Raw genomic sequence first — 19,326 nt, forward strand, 5'->3', positions numbered from 1 at the left:
ATCTGTGAAAATTGGCAAGTGTCTTTGGCACCATACCTAATCTCCTCATCTAATAAAGTAGAGCAACCAAGGTGCCTTCTCCATGATTCCATCAATGTTTTGGGCCACTTGGAGTGCAAAGATAATTTTGTCATCAATTTAGATTCTTTTGCCAATAACTCTGTTCTACATTATCCTGTTCGTAAATCCAAGACAGGACAAACAAGGGGTTGGACAGCAAACATTGAAACATGTCAAGTTTACAGAGCAATGTATCAGGAATGCTTTTGGAATAATTACCTAAAAATAATAAATGTATGGATGAGGCTCAGTAGCAGAGGAATTGAAATAGAGGTCATGGAAACACGAGGAAATCTGCAGACGCTGGAATTTCAAGCAACACACATAAAAGTTGCTGGTGAGCGCAGCAGGCCAAGCAGCATCTCTAGGAAGAGGTACAGTCGATGTTTCGGGCTGAGACCCTTCGTCAGGACTAACTGAAGGAAGAGCTAGTAAGAGATTTGAAAGTGGGAGGGGGAGGGGGAGATCCAAAATGATAGGAGAAGACAGGAGGGGGAGGTATGGAGCCAAGAGCTGGACAGGTGATTGGCAAAAGGGATATGAGAGGATCATGGGACAGGAGGCCCAGGGAGAAAGAAAAGGGGGAGGGGAGGAAACCCAGAGGATGGGCAAGGGGTATGGCCTCATGGAGCTGGAAGTGGGCAGTAGCAGAGGAACTGAAGTAGAGGTAGCATCATGGAAGCAAGCAGCTGAGAAGAAGGGAGTGAAGAAATCGGGTAGAAAAAGTCTTTTTTTTAAAACACTGATCGGGGAGAAGGGTCTGCACTGTGCAGGCGCGTGACGTAGTGCACCAAGGTTTAAAAGCAGACCACCATATACAGCGGCCATCATTGTAGTGGCCATCGTTGGAGTGGACTGAGTCAGAGTGGGACGGCTTTGGCTCAACAGGCTTCAGCGAGAACAGGCAGAGGCCAGGGTAGGTTCCGGTAAGTTTTTTGATCAGATTGTTTAGAGTAGAGAGAATGCCAGGCAGGATGTTGGAATGCTCCTCTTGCAGGATGTGGGAAGTCAGGGAGCCCTCTGGTGTCCCTGACAATGACACCTGCAAGAAGTGCATCCAGCTGCAGCTCCTAAAAAACCGCGTTAGGGAACTGGAGCAGGAGCTGGATGACCTGCGGATCATTCGGGAGAATGAGGAGATTATAGATAGTAGCTACAGGGAGGTAGTTACGCCAAAGGAGCAGAGGACAGGAAATTGGGTCACTGTCAGGCGAGGGAAGAGGAAAGGGCAGGCAGAGCAGGGTTCCTCTGTGGCCATTCCCCTCAACAACAAGTATACCGCATTGGATAGTGTTGGGGGGGATGACTTACCTGGGACAAGCTGCAGTAGCCGGATCTCTGGCACTGAGTCTGGCTCTGCAGTGCAGAAGGGAAGGGGGAAAAAGAGGAGAGCGGTAGTGATAGGGGACTCGATAGTTAGAGGTGCAGATAGGAGGTTCTGTGGTCGTGACAGAGAATCCAGGATGGTTTGTTGTCTCCCGGGTGCCAGGGTCAAGGATGTCTCTGATCGCTTGCATGACATTCTGAAGTGGGAGGGTGATCAGCCAGATGTCGTGGTGCACATTGGTACCAATGACATAGCAAGGAAGAGTGAGGAGGTCCTGGAGAGTGAGTATAGAGAGCTTGGTAGGAAGTTGAAAAGCAGGACTTCAAGGGTGGTATTCTCAGGATTGCTACCTGTGCTACGTGCCAGTGAGGGTAAGAATAAGATGCTCTGGAGGATGAACAAGTGGCTGAGGAACTGGTGTAGGGGGCAGGGTTTCAGATTTCAGGATCATTGGTACCTCTTCTGGGGCAGCTGGGACCTGTACAAGAGCGACGGGTTACACTTGAACTACAGGGGGACCAATATCCTTTCAGTGAGGTTTGTTAGTGCTATTGGGGAGGCTTTAAACTAGATTTGCAGGGGGATGGGAACCAGAGTGCCAGAGCTGATAGTGTGGCTGGGGTGAAAATAAATGATGTTAAAAGTTCAAGCAAATCCGCTAATAGAAAAGTTCTGAGTGGTGGTAAAATTCTTCTTTGGTGTATATATTTCAATGCTAGGAGTATTGCGGGGAAGGCGGATGAGTTGAGGGCGTGGATTGACGTGAAATTATGACGTTATAGCAATTAGTGAAACTTGGCTACAGGAGGGGCAGGACTGGCAGCTTAATATTCCGGGGTTCCGATGTTTCAGATATGATCGAGGCAGAGGAATGAAAGGTGGGGGAGCAGCATTGCTTGTTAGGGAAAACATTACAGCAGTGCTCAAGCAGGACAGATTAGAGGGCTTGTCTACTGAGTCCTTATGGGTGGACCTGAGAAACAGGAAAGGTATGGCCACATTAGTGGGATTGTATTACAGACCACCCAATAGTCAACGAGAATTGGAAGAGCAAATCTGCAGAGAGATAGCAGGCAACTGCAGGAAACATAAAGTTGTGGTGGTAGGGGATTTTAATTTTCCATATATTGATTGGGACTCCCATACTGTTAGGGGTCTAGATGGTTTAGAGTTTGTAAAATGTGTTCAGGAAAGTTTTCTAAATCAGTATATAGAGGGACCAACTGGAGGGGATTCAATATTGGATCTCCTGTTAGGAAACGAGTTAGGACAAGTGACGGAAGTCTGTGTAGGAGAGCACTTTGGTTCTAGTGATCATAACACCATTAGTTTCAACTTGATCATGGACAAGAATAGATCTGGTCCTAGGGTTGAGGTTCTGAACTGGAAGAAGGCCAAATTTGAAGAAATGAGAAAGGATCTAAAAAGCGTGGATTGGGACAGGTTGGTCTCTGGCAAAGATGTGATCAGTAGGTGGAAAGCCTTCAAAGGAGAAATTTTGAGAGTGCAGAGTTTGTATGTTCCTGTCAGGATTAAAGGCAAGGTGAATAGGAATAAGGAACCTTGGTTCTCAAGGGATATTGCAACTCTGATAAAGAAGAAGAGGAAGTTGTATGACATGTATAGGAAACAGGGAGTAAATCAGGTGCTTGATGAGTATAAGAAGTGCAAGAAAATACTTAAGAAAGAAATCAGGAGGGCTAAAAGAAGACATGAGGTTGCCTTGGCAGTCAAAGTGAAGGATAATCCAAAGAGCTTTTACAGGTATATTAAGAGCAAAAGGATTGTAAGGGATAAAATTGGTCCTCTTGGAGATCAGAGTGGTCGGCTATGTGCGGAACCAAAAGAAATGGGGGAGATCTTAAATAGGTTTTTTGCGTCTGTATTTACTAAGGAAACTGGCATGAAGTCTATGGAATTAAGGGAAACAAATAGTGAGATCATGGAAACTGTACAGATTGAAAAGGAGGAGGTGCTTGCTGTCTTGAGGAAAATTAAAGTGGATAAATCCCCGGGACCTGACAGGGTGTTCCCTCGGACCTTGAAGGAGACTAGTGTTGAAATTGCAGGGGCCCTGGCAGAAATATTTAAAATGTTGCTGTCTACAGGTGAGGTGCCGGAGGATTGGAGAGTGGCTTATGTTGTTCCGTTGTTTAAAAAAAGGATCGAAAAGTAATCCGGGAAATTATAGGCCGGTAAATTTAACCTCAGTAGTAGGTAAATTATTGGAGGGAGTACTAAGAGACAGAATCTACAAGCATTTGGATAGACAGGGACTTATTAGGGAGAGTCAACATAGCTTTGTGCGTAGTAGGTCATGTTTGACCAATCTATTGGAGTTTTTCGAGGAGGTTACCAGGAAAGTGGATGAAGGGAAGGCAGTGGATATTGTCTACATGGACTTCAGTAAGGCCTTTGACAAGGTCCCGCATGGGAGGTTAGTTAGGAAAATTCAGTCGCTCGGTATACATGGAGAGGTGGTAAATTGGATTAGACATTGGCTCAATGGAAGAAGCCAAAGAGTGGTAGTAGAGAATTGCTTCTCCGAGTGGAGGCCTATGACTAGTGGTGTGCCACAGGGATCAGTGCTGGGTCCATTGTTATTTGTCATCTATAGCAATGATCTGGATGATAATGTGGTAAATTGGATCAGCAAATTTGCTGATGATACAAAGATTGGAGGTGTAGTAGACAGTGAGAAAGGTTTTCAGAGCCTGCAGAGGGACTTGGACCAGCTGGAAAAATGGGCTGAAAAATGGCAGATGGAGTTTAATACAGACAACTGTGAGGTATTGCACGATGGAAGGACAAACCAAGATAGAACATACAGGGTTAATGGTAAGGCACTGAGGAGTGCAGTAGAACAGAGGGATCTGGGAATACAGATACAAAATTCCCTAAAAGTTGCGTCACAGGTAGATAGGGTCATAAAGAGAGCTTTTAGTACATTGGCCTTTATTAATCAAAGTATTGAGTATAAGAGCTGGAATGTTATGATGAGGTTGTATAAGGCATTGGTGAGGCCGAATCTGGAGTATTGTGTTCAGTTTTGGTCACCAAATTACAGGGAGGATATAAATAAGGTTGAAAGAGTGCAGAGAAGGTTTACAAGGATGTTGCCGGGACTTGAGAAACTAAGTTACAGAGAAAGATTGAATAGGTTAGGACTTTATTCCCTGCAGCGTAGAAGAATGAGGGGAGATTTGATAGAGGTATATAAAATTATGATGGGTATAGATAGAGTGAATGCAAGCAGGCTTTTTCCACTGAGGCAAGGGGAGAAGAAAACCAGAGGACATGGGTTAAGGGTGAGGGGGGAAAAGTTTAAAGGGAACGTTGGGGGGGCTTCTTCACACAGAGAGTGGTGGGAGTATGGAATGAGCTGCCAGACGAGGTGGTAAATGCGGGTTCTTTTTTAACATTTAAGAATAAATTGGACAGATACATGGATGGGAGGTGTATGGAGGGATATGGTCCGTGTGCAGGTCAGGGGGACTAGGCAGAAAATGGTTCGGCACAGCCAAGAGGGGCCAAAAGGCCTGTTTCTGTGCTGTAGTTTTTCTATGGTTTCATGGAGCTGGAAGTGGGCAGTAGCAGAGGAACTGAAGTAGAGGTGGCATCATGGAGCTGGAACTGGGCAGTCTTACCGATTCCACAGATGTCCTTCAAAGTTTCTCTTGCATTCAACTGACCTGAAAGGTGTAAACAATGTGGGATCAGATTCAGACAGTTGAGATGTAGTTAATGACCATATGAAGTGGTTCTATGGTAAAGAGGAGTGCATTCAGCATAAATATACAAATTGTCATTGTGTTTTGGATAATATTGACTATGATACAACAAAAAGAAGTAGAAACAGTCCAAGGATGTTTCTGGTGCAGGCACTCAAAATAATCTTCTCCACCATGAACGGATTTCAACCCTTGATGTGGTTTACCACAACAGCATCATTTGGTCCTCTCCACTGTTACACAGTGCCTGGGATAATACTCATTTGGTTCCACTCTTAACTATCCAAGCAAAGACAGAATTAAAAATAATGACTTTTCAGACCACATGTACACTGATTATTGTTTGTAGATGTTTCGGAACTGGGACTAAGTGAAAACCTGATGCATGGATTTAACTACTGACAGCAAAGATAGATGGACATATTTGTGTGGGACAGTAGAAATTGATGTTTTCTGATCTTTTCTGTTTAGAGGATTGCACTATGTGAAATTTCGTGTAATGTAAATGACAGAGGGCATTTACTCATTTTAAAATTCCAGTATCAAATCACAAAAGTCACATGCAGATTTCCTGAGAAATTGCGTGTACTGTATCAGTGAACTGCAGAGCAACAGCAATGAAAATGAAGGGATTGAAAATGAACGTTCTGCTAGTAAGGTTCTAGCGCCATCTGTTGGTTACTAGACATGACGACAAATACATAAAAATAGGAAGTTTCAATTTGATAAATCAGGGAGAACGGGTTAATCTGAGTCACGCTTAATATCCATTTTCAGTAAATATTTCAAAGTAATAGTTTAAATGTTTGTCTTTTCTTGGTGCTTTTTAATTAATTTACGATAATTAAACAACAATTCCAGCTCATTTGTGTTATATGTAAGTATATAGGGGAATCGAATTTTTGGGAAAGTTGTTAAATTTTCTTGTGGTGTTTATCAGCATATTATTACAATTTAGTGATTCCTGCCGGAAAGTGTGTAATGCATAATTTGGAAATGACGTCAGGGCAGTGATTTTGACCATGGTTTAGTCAGTCTAGGATGCATCCTGGTGCAATAATTGCTAGTGCCGATGGAACCAAACCCCAGGATTTAACAATGAACGAAAGCACAATGATTTATTCTATATCAAAATTATCTATGCTAGCTGGTTTGCTTGAGCGGCTAGTGGTTTGGAAGATCTTATGAGGACCGTGTAGGCGGGGTCTGCCGAATACTTCGGTATAGGTAACCCGTGATTCAGAAGCACACACGAGGGTAGGGATCAGTCTTGCCCGGTGGACCACGAGTTTTGCGGACGATTTGCACCCTTTGATGAGGATGACATCCCGATGGAGACAGTAAACGTCAGCTCTTAGGATTGTCTCTAGAGAAATGGGTCGTGGTTCAAGGTCTTAACATGGACCTTTATTTTCGTAGTGTTGAACGGCAGGGGCAGCCTTGTTTTGCGGAGGTTACGCGTCAGACCCGTTCTCCCCTGTGCATTCGTTAATAAATTGACCTTGAACTGCAGAACGTGGTTCGCAGTTTCTGAATGAGCATACATGCAAATGTCATCTGTGTACTGCGGCTTGGTGCCTGAGGTTAGGCTGACTTTGGTTAAGCACGCGCACTGTTAAAGTCAGCCTGTTACTGTATGTTAGAGATGAAGAGTTCCTGAAAGTGCTGGAAGGCTGATAAACTAGTCTGTCTTCCACACAGCAGAATGTAAATTGTGTGTGCGTATATTCAATATGCATTCTCTGTGAATGGTGGGTCATCTAATCCCAACCAGCTGATTTGGCCAGCACATAAACCAGTCCCCTTGTGTACAATTGGCTCCCGGCTGGGAGAGAAAGGTGAAAATGCGGAAGTTTCCACCCCCACATGGTATTTTCATAATTAGATCACTGCCTCAACTTTAGTCTTTTACTGGATTTCCGGGCATAAACACAACATCAATGGCTACTTTAAATTCCGAGCGGAGAGCTTTCGTTCAGAAGATCAACAGGTGAGATACAGTTTTTGTAAATTCTCCAGATTACGGCAGTGCATTGTTTGTTTTATATATGGGGTAAAATACCCCGGGAAATACAGAGGACAAGATGATACAGTACGAACAGCGGGGAATTTCATGCTGCAGATTCATTAGCAACGCTGTTGCTTACCTTCAATTATGTATTTCTCCGGTGAAATATGCTATGGCTTTAAAGGGAAACACCTTTTTTAAAAACCGGGCTGTTTTAAAAGTCGGCCGTTCTGTTGATGTTAGATTTTGGGGAACAACGTGAGCCAGATTATAGCCAAGAGTTTCGACCGGTGGCTTTGAAAGCACTGAACCTGTAAATGTTATTTCGCGGGAAAGTACGGGCCATTGATTCCTCGCCGGCCGACCTTCAAAGTCAGGGCGTGAAGATGGAAAGAGCGAGATTATTACAAAATTGGGAGCTAGATTTCCGAAATGGGGATGCATTCACAAACGTCACAATTTAATGGGGAGATAAATGGGATTTGAGAAGTCCTAGTGTCTAGAACTGAAATCTAATCAGAGGGATGCAGAACGGTGGTTGCATTCAGACTATACATGATCGTAGAGAATGGTAGAGCAGGTTTGAAGAGTCAAATGGCCTTTCCCGCTCCTCATTTATAGATTATTGTAACAACATCAGAAACAAATTTGTATGCTTATATAATTCCTTTTGTGAGTAGGAGGGTGCTTGTCCTTGCTTACAAATTAATTTGAGTATCTAGTGGATTTAATTATAAATCCACACTTTTTTTCTCACTTGTATCTCAGTAATGGTGTCATTTGCCTCTTGTGCATTTAAAGGATTATTACTATGAATACTGTTCGGACAGTTGGAACCTGGAAAAGTCCGTCGTTCTTAGCAAAATATGAATAAGGTTCAGTAATAGCATAAGACTACTGGTCATTATAGCATTGAAAGCTATGAAGCCCTTAGACTTCGTATAGTTTATATCGCAACATTTTTTCCAGTATCAGAACGCGTTGAAAATCCAGTAAGATACTGAGGCACTAATATCACTTGTGAACATATGGAGAAAATTCAATAAATCTTCAAGTATGAACATATTGTTAAATACAATGAAATAATAACAATTGTAAATTAAGCTCTTAATATTCATTTTTCTTGGGCTCCATTTGTTTTAGTCTCCTAAATTATTCTTTGCAGTAGTGATTTCTATATTCTCTGTAAAAACATTAAAAAAAGTTTCCGCTGAACTTCCTGTTTTATTTGTTAATATGTTATTCTGTGTTTCTGGTTTGTTAGTGTAATCTCACGATCAAGTGGAAACATTCATATCTACCCTATCGCACCTTTAAGATTATTTTGTGCAACTCAGTAAGATCATCCCTTACCCTGGAGACTTGCCAGGTATAACATTTCAGTTCTAGCATGATCTCAGAAAATCCATCATCAACTGTGCCTCTGTACCCTTTTCATAAGGTAGAGACCAGAGCTGTGTGGTATAATCTAAAGGAACAAATTAATTCTTCTGGTTTTCAGATCCATTTGTTAGAATTTAACTCCAATATTCTGTTAGCATTTTATGGTCTTGTAATAATTGTGTATTTGATCCTCCTTGTTCTCTGAGGGCCATATGATTACATTATTATTCCTACCAAAATGCATCTCCCCATACCTTCTAATGTTGAAATACGTTTGCCAACTACATGTTTATCTGCAGGTAATTACAACAAACCTATTACTAGTTTGCCACAGTCTTTTTCTGAATGAACTGTACCCACCAGTTTTGGTTTTGACTGGAACATTTGAAAATGTACACTGGGTTTGAGCCCAGCTTGGTTTGAGGCAAGTTTTCTACTCGCTCTGCTGCTTACCAAATGTAACTTAACTGCTCTTGAATAGAGAGAATATAACTGCAAAATTAGTGTGTGAAATAAAACTTGGCAACATCGTAAATAAGGGACAGGTTTGCATTAAAATTCAAGAAGACAAAAAGGGAAATGGACACTCAGCAGATGTAACTTGGTGTTGTTAGGTGTGTGGGAGACGAGGGGCATTGTGATTTAAATACCACTACTTTTTATGGGATATAAAACAGGGGTACTTGGATATTCTTAAATTGTTAGATGACCAGGAAAGTTCCTGAACCAGTTAAAGGAATCTTTGAGACAAAAGAGACAACAGATGCTGGAATCTGGAGCAGAAAGCAAACTGTTGGAGGAACAGTGACACACAGCATCTGTGGAGGTGAAGCAGTAATCAATACTTACAGATGCTAGTCCCATTATCTCCATTTGTACAGCTGGACCTGCTGAGTTCCTCCAGCAGTTTGTTCCTTTTTTGCTAAAGGAACCTTGGCTTTGTAAGTAGGGTTATTGAATGCATAAGCATGGACAAATCACTAAATATGCCTCAGCTGGAATAAAAATAAACACAGGAGATATTGGAGGTATTGCAGGTTAAGCATAATACGTGGAAAGAAAGATAGAGTTAATGTTTGGGTCCAGAATCCTTTTCTGTCAGATGAGTCTAATTCTGGTGAATGCACATTTTAAAGGCAAGGCCAGTTTATTTGTATAGCACTTTTCAAACATTAAAGATATTAAAAAAAAATGAACATCACATTTCAGACAATATAAAGAGAACAAAATCACACGTAAAGAAAGTAATAAAAGTTGTAGTGCAGGAGATTTGAATTAAAAGCTACAGCGAAAAGAAAAGTTTTAAGCCTCGATTTAAAAGAGCTTAAAGTTGGGGCAAACTTCAGATAATCTGGAAGGTTATTCCAGATATGTGGAACATAGTAACTAAAAGCTGCTTCACCGTGTTTAGTTTTGACCCTGGGGACGGTAAGCAGACCTGCCCCGAATGACCTGAGAGCTTGGGAAGTTTCTTAATGCAGCAAGAGATCGGAGATGTATTTTGGCCCTAGACCATTCAGTGCTCTATAAACCAGTGGTAATATTTTAATGTCAATCCTCTGATGGATAGGAAGCCAGTGTAGTGATCTGAGAACTGGAGTGTTGTGTTCTACTTTCTTGGTCTTAGTGAGGACTCTAGCTGCAGCTGTCTGAGGGAGTTGCAGAGACCTGTGAAAATGTCATTACAGTAGTCGAGCCTACTAAAAATAAATGCATGAATAAGTTTTTTCAGATCTTGCTGAGACATAAGCCCTTTTAACTCTTGCTATGTTTCTAAGGTGGTAGGAGGCAGACTTTGTAATGTTCTTAACGTGGCAGTTAAAACTTAGGTTGGAGTCCATCCTAAAAAAAAGAAAGATTTCATGACTGAGAGGGAGCAAAGGAATTTTACCAGGATGATACCAGTGATGACAGACTTGAGGTGAATGGATTATTTTGAGAATGAGGAGCATTTTGACAGAGCAAATAGGGAATTTTGTTTAGCATGTAGGTGACTAACTGGAGGTCATACATTTTAAATAATTGGCCAAGGAAATGGACAACAGACCTTTTATAGCATAGAATTAATAATAATAGATACACACTCAGTGGCAAATTGATGAAATAACATTCCATTAGAACATTAAGAAGGTAATTGCCTGTTTACTTGGGGGTGACATTGCAGAGAGTGAGAAGAGCCCAATTTGCAATACTAAATAGTATGGCTCTTTCCAAGAAATGACATGGACAGTAATTGACAAGCTGCCTTCCCTTTGCCTTTGCTGCATGATTCTGTATGCAATTTGTTCTGTTGCGGTGTGGTAGGTACTTTATTGCTTTACCGCCACTCCTTCAAATATACCATTTAAAATCTACCTGCTTAACCCAGAGTCTGCTCACCTGGCAGAATAAATTACCTTGCTTGGTGCCAGAATTTTGTAATAAATCTCCCACAACAGTAGCATGTGTTTATATCTTTCCTTCAGGAGTTTTACTATGTGAAAATATGTAAATAAATGTTATTGTAAACAGAAGAAAGTCTGCAGGTGCTGGAAATCTAAAGCAACACACACAAAATGCTGGAGGAAATTGGCAGGTTAGGCATTATCTCTGGAAACAAATAAACAGTTGATATTTCAGGCTGAGACCCTTCATCAGGATGTTATTGTACTTCATAATCTGAATTTCATTACAATCTATGGATGGAATGTCCCAGATTCTGCCTGGCACTAAGCTGAGCTTTAGATGAGGCATGGAGGAACATTTATATATTATATTTAGGTTGCAGTCAATTTTCATGCACTTTTAATTTATTTGTTACAAGAAGGTAGTTAATTCAAGCTAGTAAATTGAGACAAACAATAAAATTCCTTGAACCATACGGGCCTCAGTAACAAACTATGACTACAAGGAGAGTATTGTGATTGTGAGTAGTTTGTCAATAAATTCAACTGAATTTTAGGATGATATACAAAATATAGGTTCCTTCTCTCATAAGTTAGGGTAGATGTTTAAGAGCTCAGAGAATAAATTTACAGCAAAGAAACAGGACAGTCAGTCAAACCAGTCCATGCTAGTGTTTATAGGTCATTTAAGTTTTTTCCTGTGCCATCTAAATCTATCAGCATAATCTTCAAATTCGTTCTCCCTCCTATGCTTATCTAGCCTCCTTTTAAAAGAATATTTTATGCACGATAACATGCTATTCAAAATGATCTGGGAGCAGTTTTTCCCCCTGCCAACTGGCACAGAACATAGAGCCGTGTAAATTCTGATTGAAGGTTTCCAACACTGACGCCTACAGATATAGAGTACAAGTATCTTCAAAGTCTGAATGTTTCAGGAATGCATGAGAAGGAGCAATTTCGCAGCTAACAAGTGTCAATTTAATCAGGCATAAGAACATAAACAGATCAGGAATCAGCCATCTAGCCCATCAAGCTTCTTCTAAGGTCATGTCTGATCTGGCCATGGACTCAGCTCCACCTCCCTGCCTTTTCCTCATCACTCTTCATTCCCCTGCTATGGAAACTGTGTCTTAAATATATTTAATGGGGTAGCTTCTACTGTTCCCTGGGCAGAGAATTCCACAGATTCACCACTGTCTGGGAAAGCAGTTTCTCCTCATCCTAAATCTATTTCTCTGAATCTTGAGGCTATGTCCCCTAGTTCTAGTCTCATCTACCAGTGGAAACAACTTTCCAGCCTCTATCTTATCGATCCCTTTCACAATTTTATATGTTTCAATATGATTTCTTCTCACTCTTCTGAATTCCAACAACTATATTCCCAGGCAATTCAATTTCTCCTCATAGGCTAACCCCCTCAGCTCCAAAATTGACCTCCATCGTGGGCACTAGCCTCCTTAGTATCCAAGAGATACAAAGTGGTGCTTCAGTGAGGCGGTGTCTATCATTAAGGACCACCACCTCCCAGGATATGCCCTCTTCTCATTATCACCATTAGGAAGGAGGTACAGAAGTCTTAAGGCATACACTCAGCGATTCAAGAACAGCTTCTTCCTCTGTCATTGGATTCCTAAATGGATGTTGAACACATGAACACTACCTCACTCTTTTTTAAAAAAATTATTTCTGCTTTAGCACTACTTATTTTAACTTGTATATATAAATATATATACTTCATTTTTTTCGATCTTTATCATGTATTGCATTGTACTGTTGCCGCAAAGTTAACAAATTTCACGAGGTATGCCAGTGATATTAAACCAGTTTCTGATTCTGATTTGGAACCTCCTGTGTACCATCTCCAAAGTCAATATATTGTCCCTCAGGTATGGAGACCTGAACTTTATGCGGTATTCAATTCCAAAGTAGATGACCTTGCACTTATCAACATTGTACTCCCCTGCCAGACCCCTGCCCACTCCTTTAACCAATTTATAGCTCTCTGAAGACTCTCCGAAGCATCTGCACAATTTGCTTTTTCACTGAATTTTATGTCATCAGCTACTTTAGACACGCCACACCCAGTCCCTTCTTCCAAATCATGAATGTATATCATGAACAATTGCAGACCCAGCACGAAGACCTCTGTGACACTCAGCTCATCACTGACTGCCAACCAGAGAAACACTCATTCATAACAAATCTCTACCTTCTATTGATTAACCAGTCCTCCATCCATGGTAATACATTAACCACAACTCCATACGTCCTTTTTGTATTTTTTGCGACACATTATTAAATGCCTTCTTGAAATCCAAGCATACGACGTCCATCTATTCCCCTCTATCTACTGTGCTAATTATATCCTCAGAGAAATCCTGTAAGTTTGTCAAACAGGGTATTAATTTCATGAATCCTTGCTGTGTCTCCCTGACAGAACCACTTCTATCCAGATATCTCACTATTTTGTCCTTAATGAGAGTTTCAAGCATTTTCCGGATGACAAATGTTCACCTAACTGGCCTATAGTTACCTGTCTTTCATCTACTTCCTCTTTTAAACAATGGATTGACAGTTGGCTCTTTTTCAACGTGCTGGAACCTGCCCAGAGTCCAAAGAATTTTGGTAAATTACCACAAATGTGACTACTATAACTTCTGCCATTACTTTCAGAAACCTGAGATGCATCCCATCAGGGCTAGGGGACTTGTTCACATTTTTGCCTATAGTCTTCTCATAATTAGCTCTTTAGTGACAGAAACTGTATTGAGGTCTTCACCTCTCATCACATCCATAACATCTTTCTTTGGCATGTTAGACTGTGAAGACCAACACAAGATAGTTGCTCAAGGGTTTGGTCATTTCCACATTCAACATCATTATCATTATGTGCCATGGGTGGTGAGGCGGAGATGTATCTCCACCAAAGGATGTGTAAGGCGTGCTCCTTCCCTTCACTAGCCTGCAGGTCACCCTTGGGCAAAGTATAGCACCTGCTTACCCCCCGCCAACACCGATATCAGGGTCATGTGAAGCCATGGGAACAGGTGGTGGATGGTCGTATGAGCAGCTGGTGCACATCACAAGCCCTGGTTATGCGACCACTGACGTCAAGCAGACATTTTCCCAAGAACAATTGTGGTCAAGATCATGATCGCTCACGTTACTTCCATGTTGCTCAATATGAATTCCTCCTATTGTTCAAAGGGAACTATGCTCATTTTAGCTACCCTTTTCTGCTTTATATGATTATAGAAACTTTTACTATCTGATTTTATATTTTGTGATATTTTACTTTCATAATCTGTTTTTTCCTTCCCACACTGCTTGCTCACTGGTTCTTTGTTGCTTTTTAAAGTTTTCCCAATCTTCTGGTTTCCCACTATTCTTGGGCACTTTATATGCTTAAGCTTTTAGTTTGATACCTTTTATTTCCATGGGTATCCAACACTGGCTCTCCCTGCCGTTACTGTTCTTGCCTTTTTTCATGTAAATAGGCACTGTATGTTTTAAAAAGTTCAAAGTGCATTTATTATCAAAGTATGTATACATTATACAACCTAGAGATTCGTCTCCTTACAGGCAGCTATGAAACAAAGAAACCCAAAAGAACCCATTTTAAAAAAAAGACCAGCAAACACCCAATGAGCAGAGAGAGAAAAAAACAAATCATGCAAACAATAAACGCAAGCAAATAGCGTTCTGAACTGGTCCTCAGAGAGAGTTTGTCCACGGACCCTTAGTTCAAAGCAAAGTGGAGCAGCGAGCTGAAATGGCCCATCCGTTGCCTGCAGCTTGGTCACCCTGACCTTCTTAATCTGGCCCTGTGCCTAAATTTTCATCTAAACATCAGGTTCAGTCACCTCGATACGCTCCGGGGCCAGGACCCTGCCATCTCAATTCAATTATTACTTGGCAATATTTAGACAAAATTGAAGTAAAGCATTTGATTGTATTATATAGCTTTTAATAAAGATTGTATACTGTGTAATAAGGGATACAGAACAAATGAGATTGAGGTGTGTATCAGGCAGGGTTTAACTGAACGATGAAACACAAGTTTAAAGGACTTGGTTTCACTTGATATGTTTTTTTTAACTAGTTATCAAGATATAGTGAGGTTGAATCAACATTTATTCTGAAGGAACTAGTGCTTCATTAAGATGAGTTACATGGTTGATGAATGCAATGAGGTGGTGCATGATTTACCACATCCCCTGTGACTGTGCCATTAAAGGAAATGGTGCCAAAAAGAAACAACTGACCAACACAAAGTTGCTTCCCTCACTTCTGCCATACTCTTATATTTCTTTGAACAGATGTTTATGTTTAATGAAGAAAATCGCATGGAAGACATTTATATATCACATGACCTTGCAGTCATAGAGTCATACTGCAAATGTTTTACTTTAAAGCTGTGGTAACACCTGCATCTGTCACTTCTGGCAGCTTGTTCCATATACCCACCACCCTCTCTGTGAAATACTTGCCCCTTAGCTCCCCTTTAAATATTCCCTTTCTCACAATTAACCCATGTTCTCCAGTCTTAGGTTCCCTATCCTTCATAAAAGACCATGACTATCCATCCTATATATGTTTCCCCCATTATCGTGTATTTGATATTTCAGTAATCTCATGTGTGTGTGTGTGTGTATATATGTGTGTGTGTATATATATATGTGTGTGTGTGTATATATATACACACACACATACACACACTGATTAAGCATTCTTCATTTAAAAAATTAGTTAAGGTTTAAATGTATAAATATGTTAATTCCATACTTTATCATGCTACTGTGTGATAGATGTGCGCCTCGCTTAAAGAGCGAACTAGACCCATATTCCCAGACTCTTGTGTCTTCCTTGAATTAATTTAATGTCATGAAGTTACAAAGCATAACACCCATGATTTTATAAACCTCTCTAAACTCACACTTCAGTCTCCCGTGTTCCAATGAGGTCAATCCCAGCCTATCCAATCTCTTCTTGTAAATACAGCCCTCCATTCCTGGCAACATCTTGGTGAATTCCAATTACACATTGTCTAGCCCTACTGCATCCTTTCTAGATTGTGTTGACTAGAACTGCAAGCAATATTCTAAGTGTGGACTGGCCAATATATTTAAGTTTCTATAGATTCATACAACAAGGAAGCAGTCTTTTGGCCCACTGAGTCAGCACCAATCAAAACACATTCCATTTCCATTAATCTCATTAGTTATTGTCCCCATGTTTCCATTAGCTTCCCCTGTTTTCAACCACATACCTACACACTGGCTGACTGTCTACCAACTCACATAGTTTTGAAATCAGGAAACCTGGGGGAAATCCATGTGCTCACAGAAAGAGCATACACATTCCACACGGACAGTATTGAAGGTCAGAATTGGACCTGGGTTGTTGCAGCTGTAATGCAGTAGTTCAACAGTTGTGCTTTTACACCATCTTAGCTCTTGTTTTATTGGTTTTGTACTTGCAAGAAAGTTCCTTGCCTGAAGTTCTTTAAGACCTCTAAAGATGGCAATCTTTCATCTCTGCCTAATTCAATTGGTTAACTCTTTTAGAGATCTGTTATGGGTATGGTAAACTGGAATGGCTCTTTTTTGCTTGTTGTGATTCTGCTTGCAAAAATGTCCCAAGACATTTCAGTAAAATATAATTTAAAGGAAGATTCACCAGCTAGCCAGGTTAGGGCACATTTGACAGATTGACTGAAAGTCTGTCCAAAGCAATGGTGGGATCCAAAGAAAGGAAAGATAAGGGAGAGATTTTGGAAGGAGTTGGGTGTAGAGTTAAAAAGCCATAAAGAAAATTATATGTTAGGATAAAAAATTTAAATTTGAACTGATGAGGATGGGAATGGTAATATTTAATGAGCAGGGCAGTGTGGAATAGCAGATGGGAAGGAAAGAGGAAAAATATTAGGCATTGCAACTTCTGTGGCAGTCTGGGGCCGTGGTCGCATGCTGCCATTCAGGTACCCAAACCATCCTCCAGATTCTCGCCCTCTCTCGCCCTCTCTCGCCCTCTCTCGCCCTCTCTCGCCCTCTCTCGCCCTCTCTCGCCCTCTCTCGCCCTCTCTCGCCCTCTCTCGCCCTCTCTCGCCCTCTCTCGCCCTCTCTCGCCCTCTCTCGCCCTCTCTCGCCCTCTCTCGCCCTCTCTCGCCCCTGATTAACCTATCGACTAGTTAGCTTCGTCAGCATCTTCTCAACACAATAACCCTGACCTTGCCTTTGTCCTATCCATCCCACCCTAATTTCTCTCTTTTTCTGTTGTGCTAAAGGGGGTTTGAAGTGAAAAATTATGTTTCTCTGTCCATGAGTGCTGCCTGAATACAATGTACTTACAGTATTTTCTGTTTTAATTTCCAATCTCCACTATCTGCAGGCTTTTGACTTTCAGTGACATAGTCAGGTGTACAGATAACCAAGTCATGGGTGAGAGATTCAGTAGCAGGTGGTTGGAAGCAGAAGCTGGTGGTGGTGGTGGTGGTGGTTGTTGTTGTTGTTCCTGTTCCCCCTCCTCCTCCCCCTCCTCCTCCGCCTCCCCCTCCCCTCAAACTAGGAAGCACAGATGCGCCTGCATGTTGGGCGCGTTACGGCCATCGAAGGGTCAAGTTGTCTATCCTTGTGGTCCTGGCGCTTTTGATCAAGGCCCTTCAGCCACAGCTCTGCGAATCAGTTGGTGCCTTTGAAGCCTGCCAGGTGCCAGGCATTGTGGTCTTTGGCCAAGGCCTCCCAACCAGTCGCAGGTATATTGCATGCCTTCAAGGACGATTTCACGCAATCTTTACAGCGCTTTGTGGGGCCTCCCTGCTTTCTGGTGCTATGTGCCAGCTCAGAGAAGAATACCATCTTTTGGAAGGTGGTTGTCTTCCATCCGGACCACACATCTAACCCATCAAAATTGAGCCTTCATTATCAGTGTCTCTGTACCAGAGTCCTCGGCCCTTCGTTGCACTCTGTGGTGGGGACATTGTCCTACCACAAGATGCCCATGATCTTGTGAAGGCATTGCAAGTGGATCTGGTCAGGCATCTTGATGTGCCTGTGGTATGGGGTCCATGTTTCACAGCCAAGTAGCAGGGAAATCAGGACTACTGCTCTGTACTCTGCCATCTTGGTCTTCAACCGGATGCCAGGTTCTCTCCAGACAGGTGTCCATAGCCTACCAAAGGATGTCCCAGCTTTTGCAAGTCTGTTTGAGATCTCTTGATCTAGACTGCAGGAGGAGGTGGGGCAGCTTCCCAGGCAGGTGAAGGTGTCAACATTGTTGAGCTGTGAGCCTTCAATCTCAATTCGTGGTTCCACAGGGATGGTATGGGGGTGAAGTAGAACTTCTGACTCCTGCAGGCTGATGGTTAGGCTGAATTTTCTTGCTGCCTCAGTGAGCTCCTGCAGGTCCCTTTCACTGTGCATTGCAAGAGCGCAGTCTTCTGCAAGGAGGAAGTCTCGTACTATTGTTTCCAGCACTTTGGTTTTGGCCTTGAGGCGTCACAAATCAAAGAAGCATCCAACAGTCCTGTAGTGAATTGTTATTCCCGCATTAATCTGTGAGAAAGCAATGAACAGGATCATGGCAAACATCAGGCTGAACAGAGTAGGCACAAGGACACAGCCCTGTTAGTTACTAGGAAGGGGCCAGAGTTGCAGCCATTTTAGATGGCCAGGGTCACCGTGCCATCATGGAATGACCTGACAATACTGACTAACCTTGGAGGAGAGCAGCATAACTTGGTAAGAATGTGCCAAAGGCCTCTGCGACTGACGGTATCAAATGCCTTCGTCAGGCCCGCAAAGAGGGTGTAGAGATTACTGGTTCTGTTCCCGGCATTTCTCCTGGATCTGTCTGACAGCAAAGATCATGTCCACTGTCTCTTTGTTAGATCTGAAACCACATTGGCTCTCTGGGACAATGTCATCAAGGAGGTGAGAGGTAATCGTGTTCAGTATGATACGGGCCATGATCGTCCCGGCTATGCTCAGGAGAGATGTGCCTTTGTGGTTGTGACAGGATGCCCTGTCCCCCTTGTTCTTGTACAGGTGGATGATGTTTGTATCCCTGAAGCCCTGTGGTACACAGGTTTTCTCCCAGAACTGCTGCATGAGCTCTGTCAGCCTCTGAAGGAGGGTTTCGCCTCCCTCCTTGAAGACCTCTGGAAGAATCCCATCTGGGCCAAGGGCCTTGCCTGACACCAGCCTTCCTAGCTTCTACCAATATGGGGGTGGGGATCATCAAGGGCTTCCAGGACTGGGCGGTGGGGCATGTCTTCTATGGTCTGGTCATCTATTTGGGATGGTCTGCCCAGCGTTGGACAATGTCGCCTTTGTCAGTGAGGAGCTCTCCATCCAGGGAGCGGACTGGTGCCATGCTGTTGGAGGAAGGTCCATACACTGCCTCTGTACCATCAAAAAACTTCTTTGTGTT

At 42.3% G+C, this 19,326-nt stretch overlaps 1 protein-coding gene across 4 annotated transcripts in view; it reads left to right on the top strand.

The window, feature by feature from the left end:
- The first annotated feature begins 7,009 nt into the window (after positions 1-7,009).
- The window catches only part of dock8 (dedicator of cytokinesis 8), a 258,252-nt gene continuing 245,935 nt past the window's right edge, over positions 7,010-19,326 (top strand). For all 4 annotated transcript variants that reach the window (XM_063068960.1, XM_063068961.1, XM_063068962.1 and 1 more), the window contains exon 1: positions 7,010-7,108. In XM_063068960.1, the coding sequence (XP_062925030.1) occupies positions 7,059-7,108 (50 nt within the window). In that variant the 5' untranslated portion in view covers positions 7,010-7,058. The remainder of the gene's footprint in view (positions 7,109-19,326) is intronic.

The sequence above is a fragment of the Mobula hypostoma genome, chromosome 16 (genome assembly GCF_963921235.1).
Source record: "Mobula hypostoma chromosome 16, sMobHyp1.1, whole genome shotgun sequence".
NCBI lineage: Eukaryota > Metazoa > Chordata > Chondrichthyes > Myliobatiformes > Myliobatidae > Mobula > Mobula hypostoma.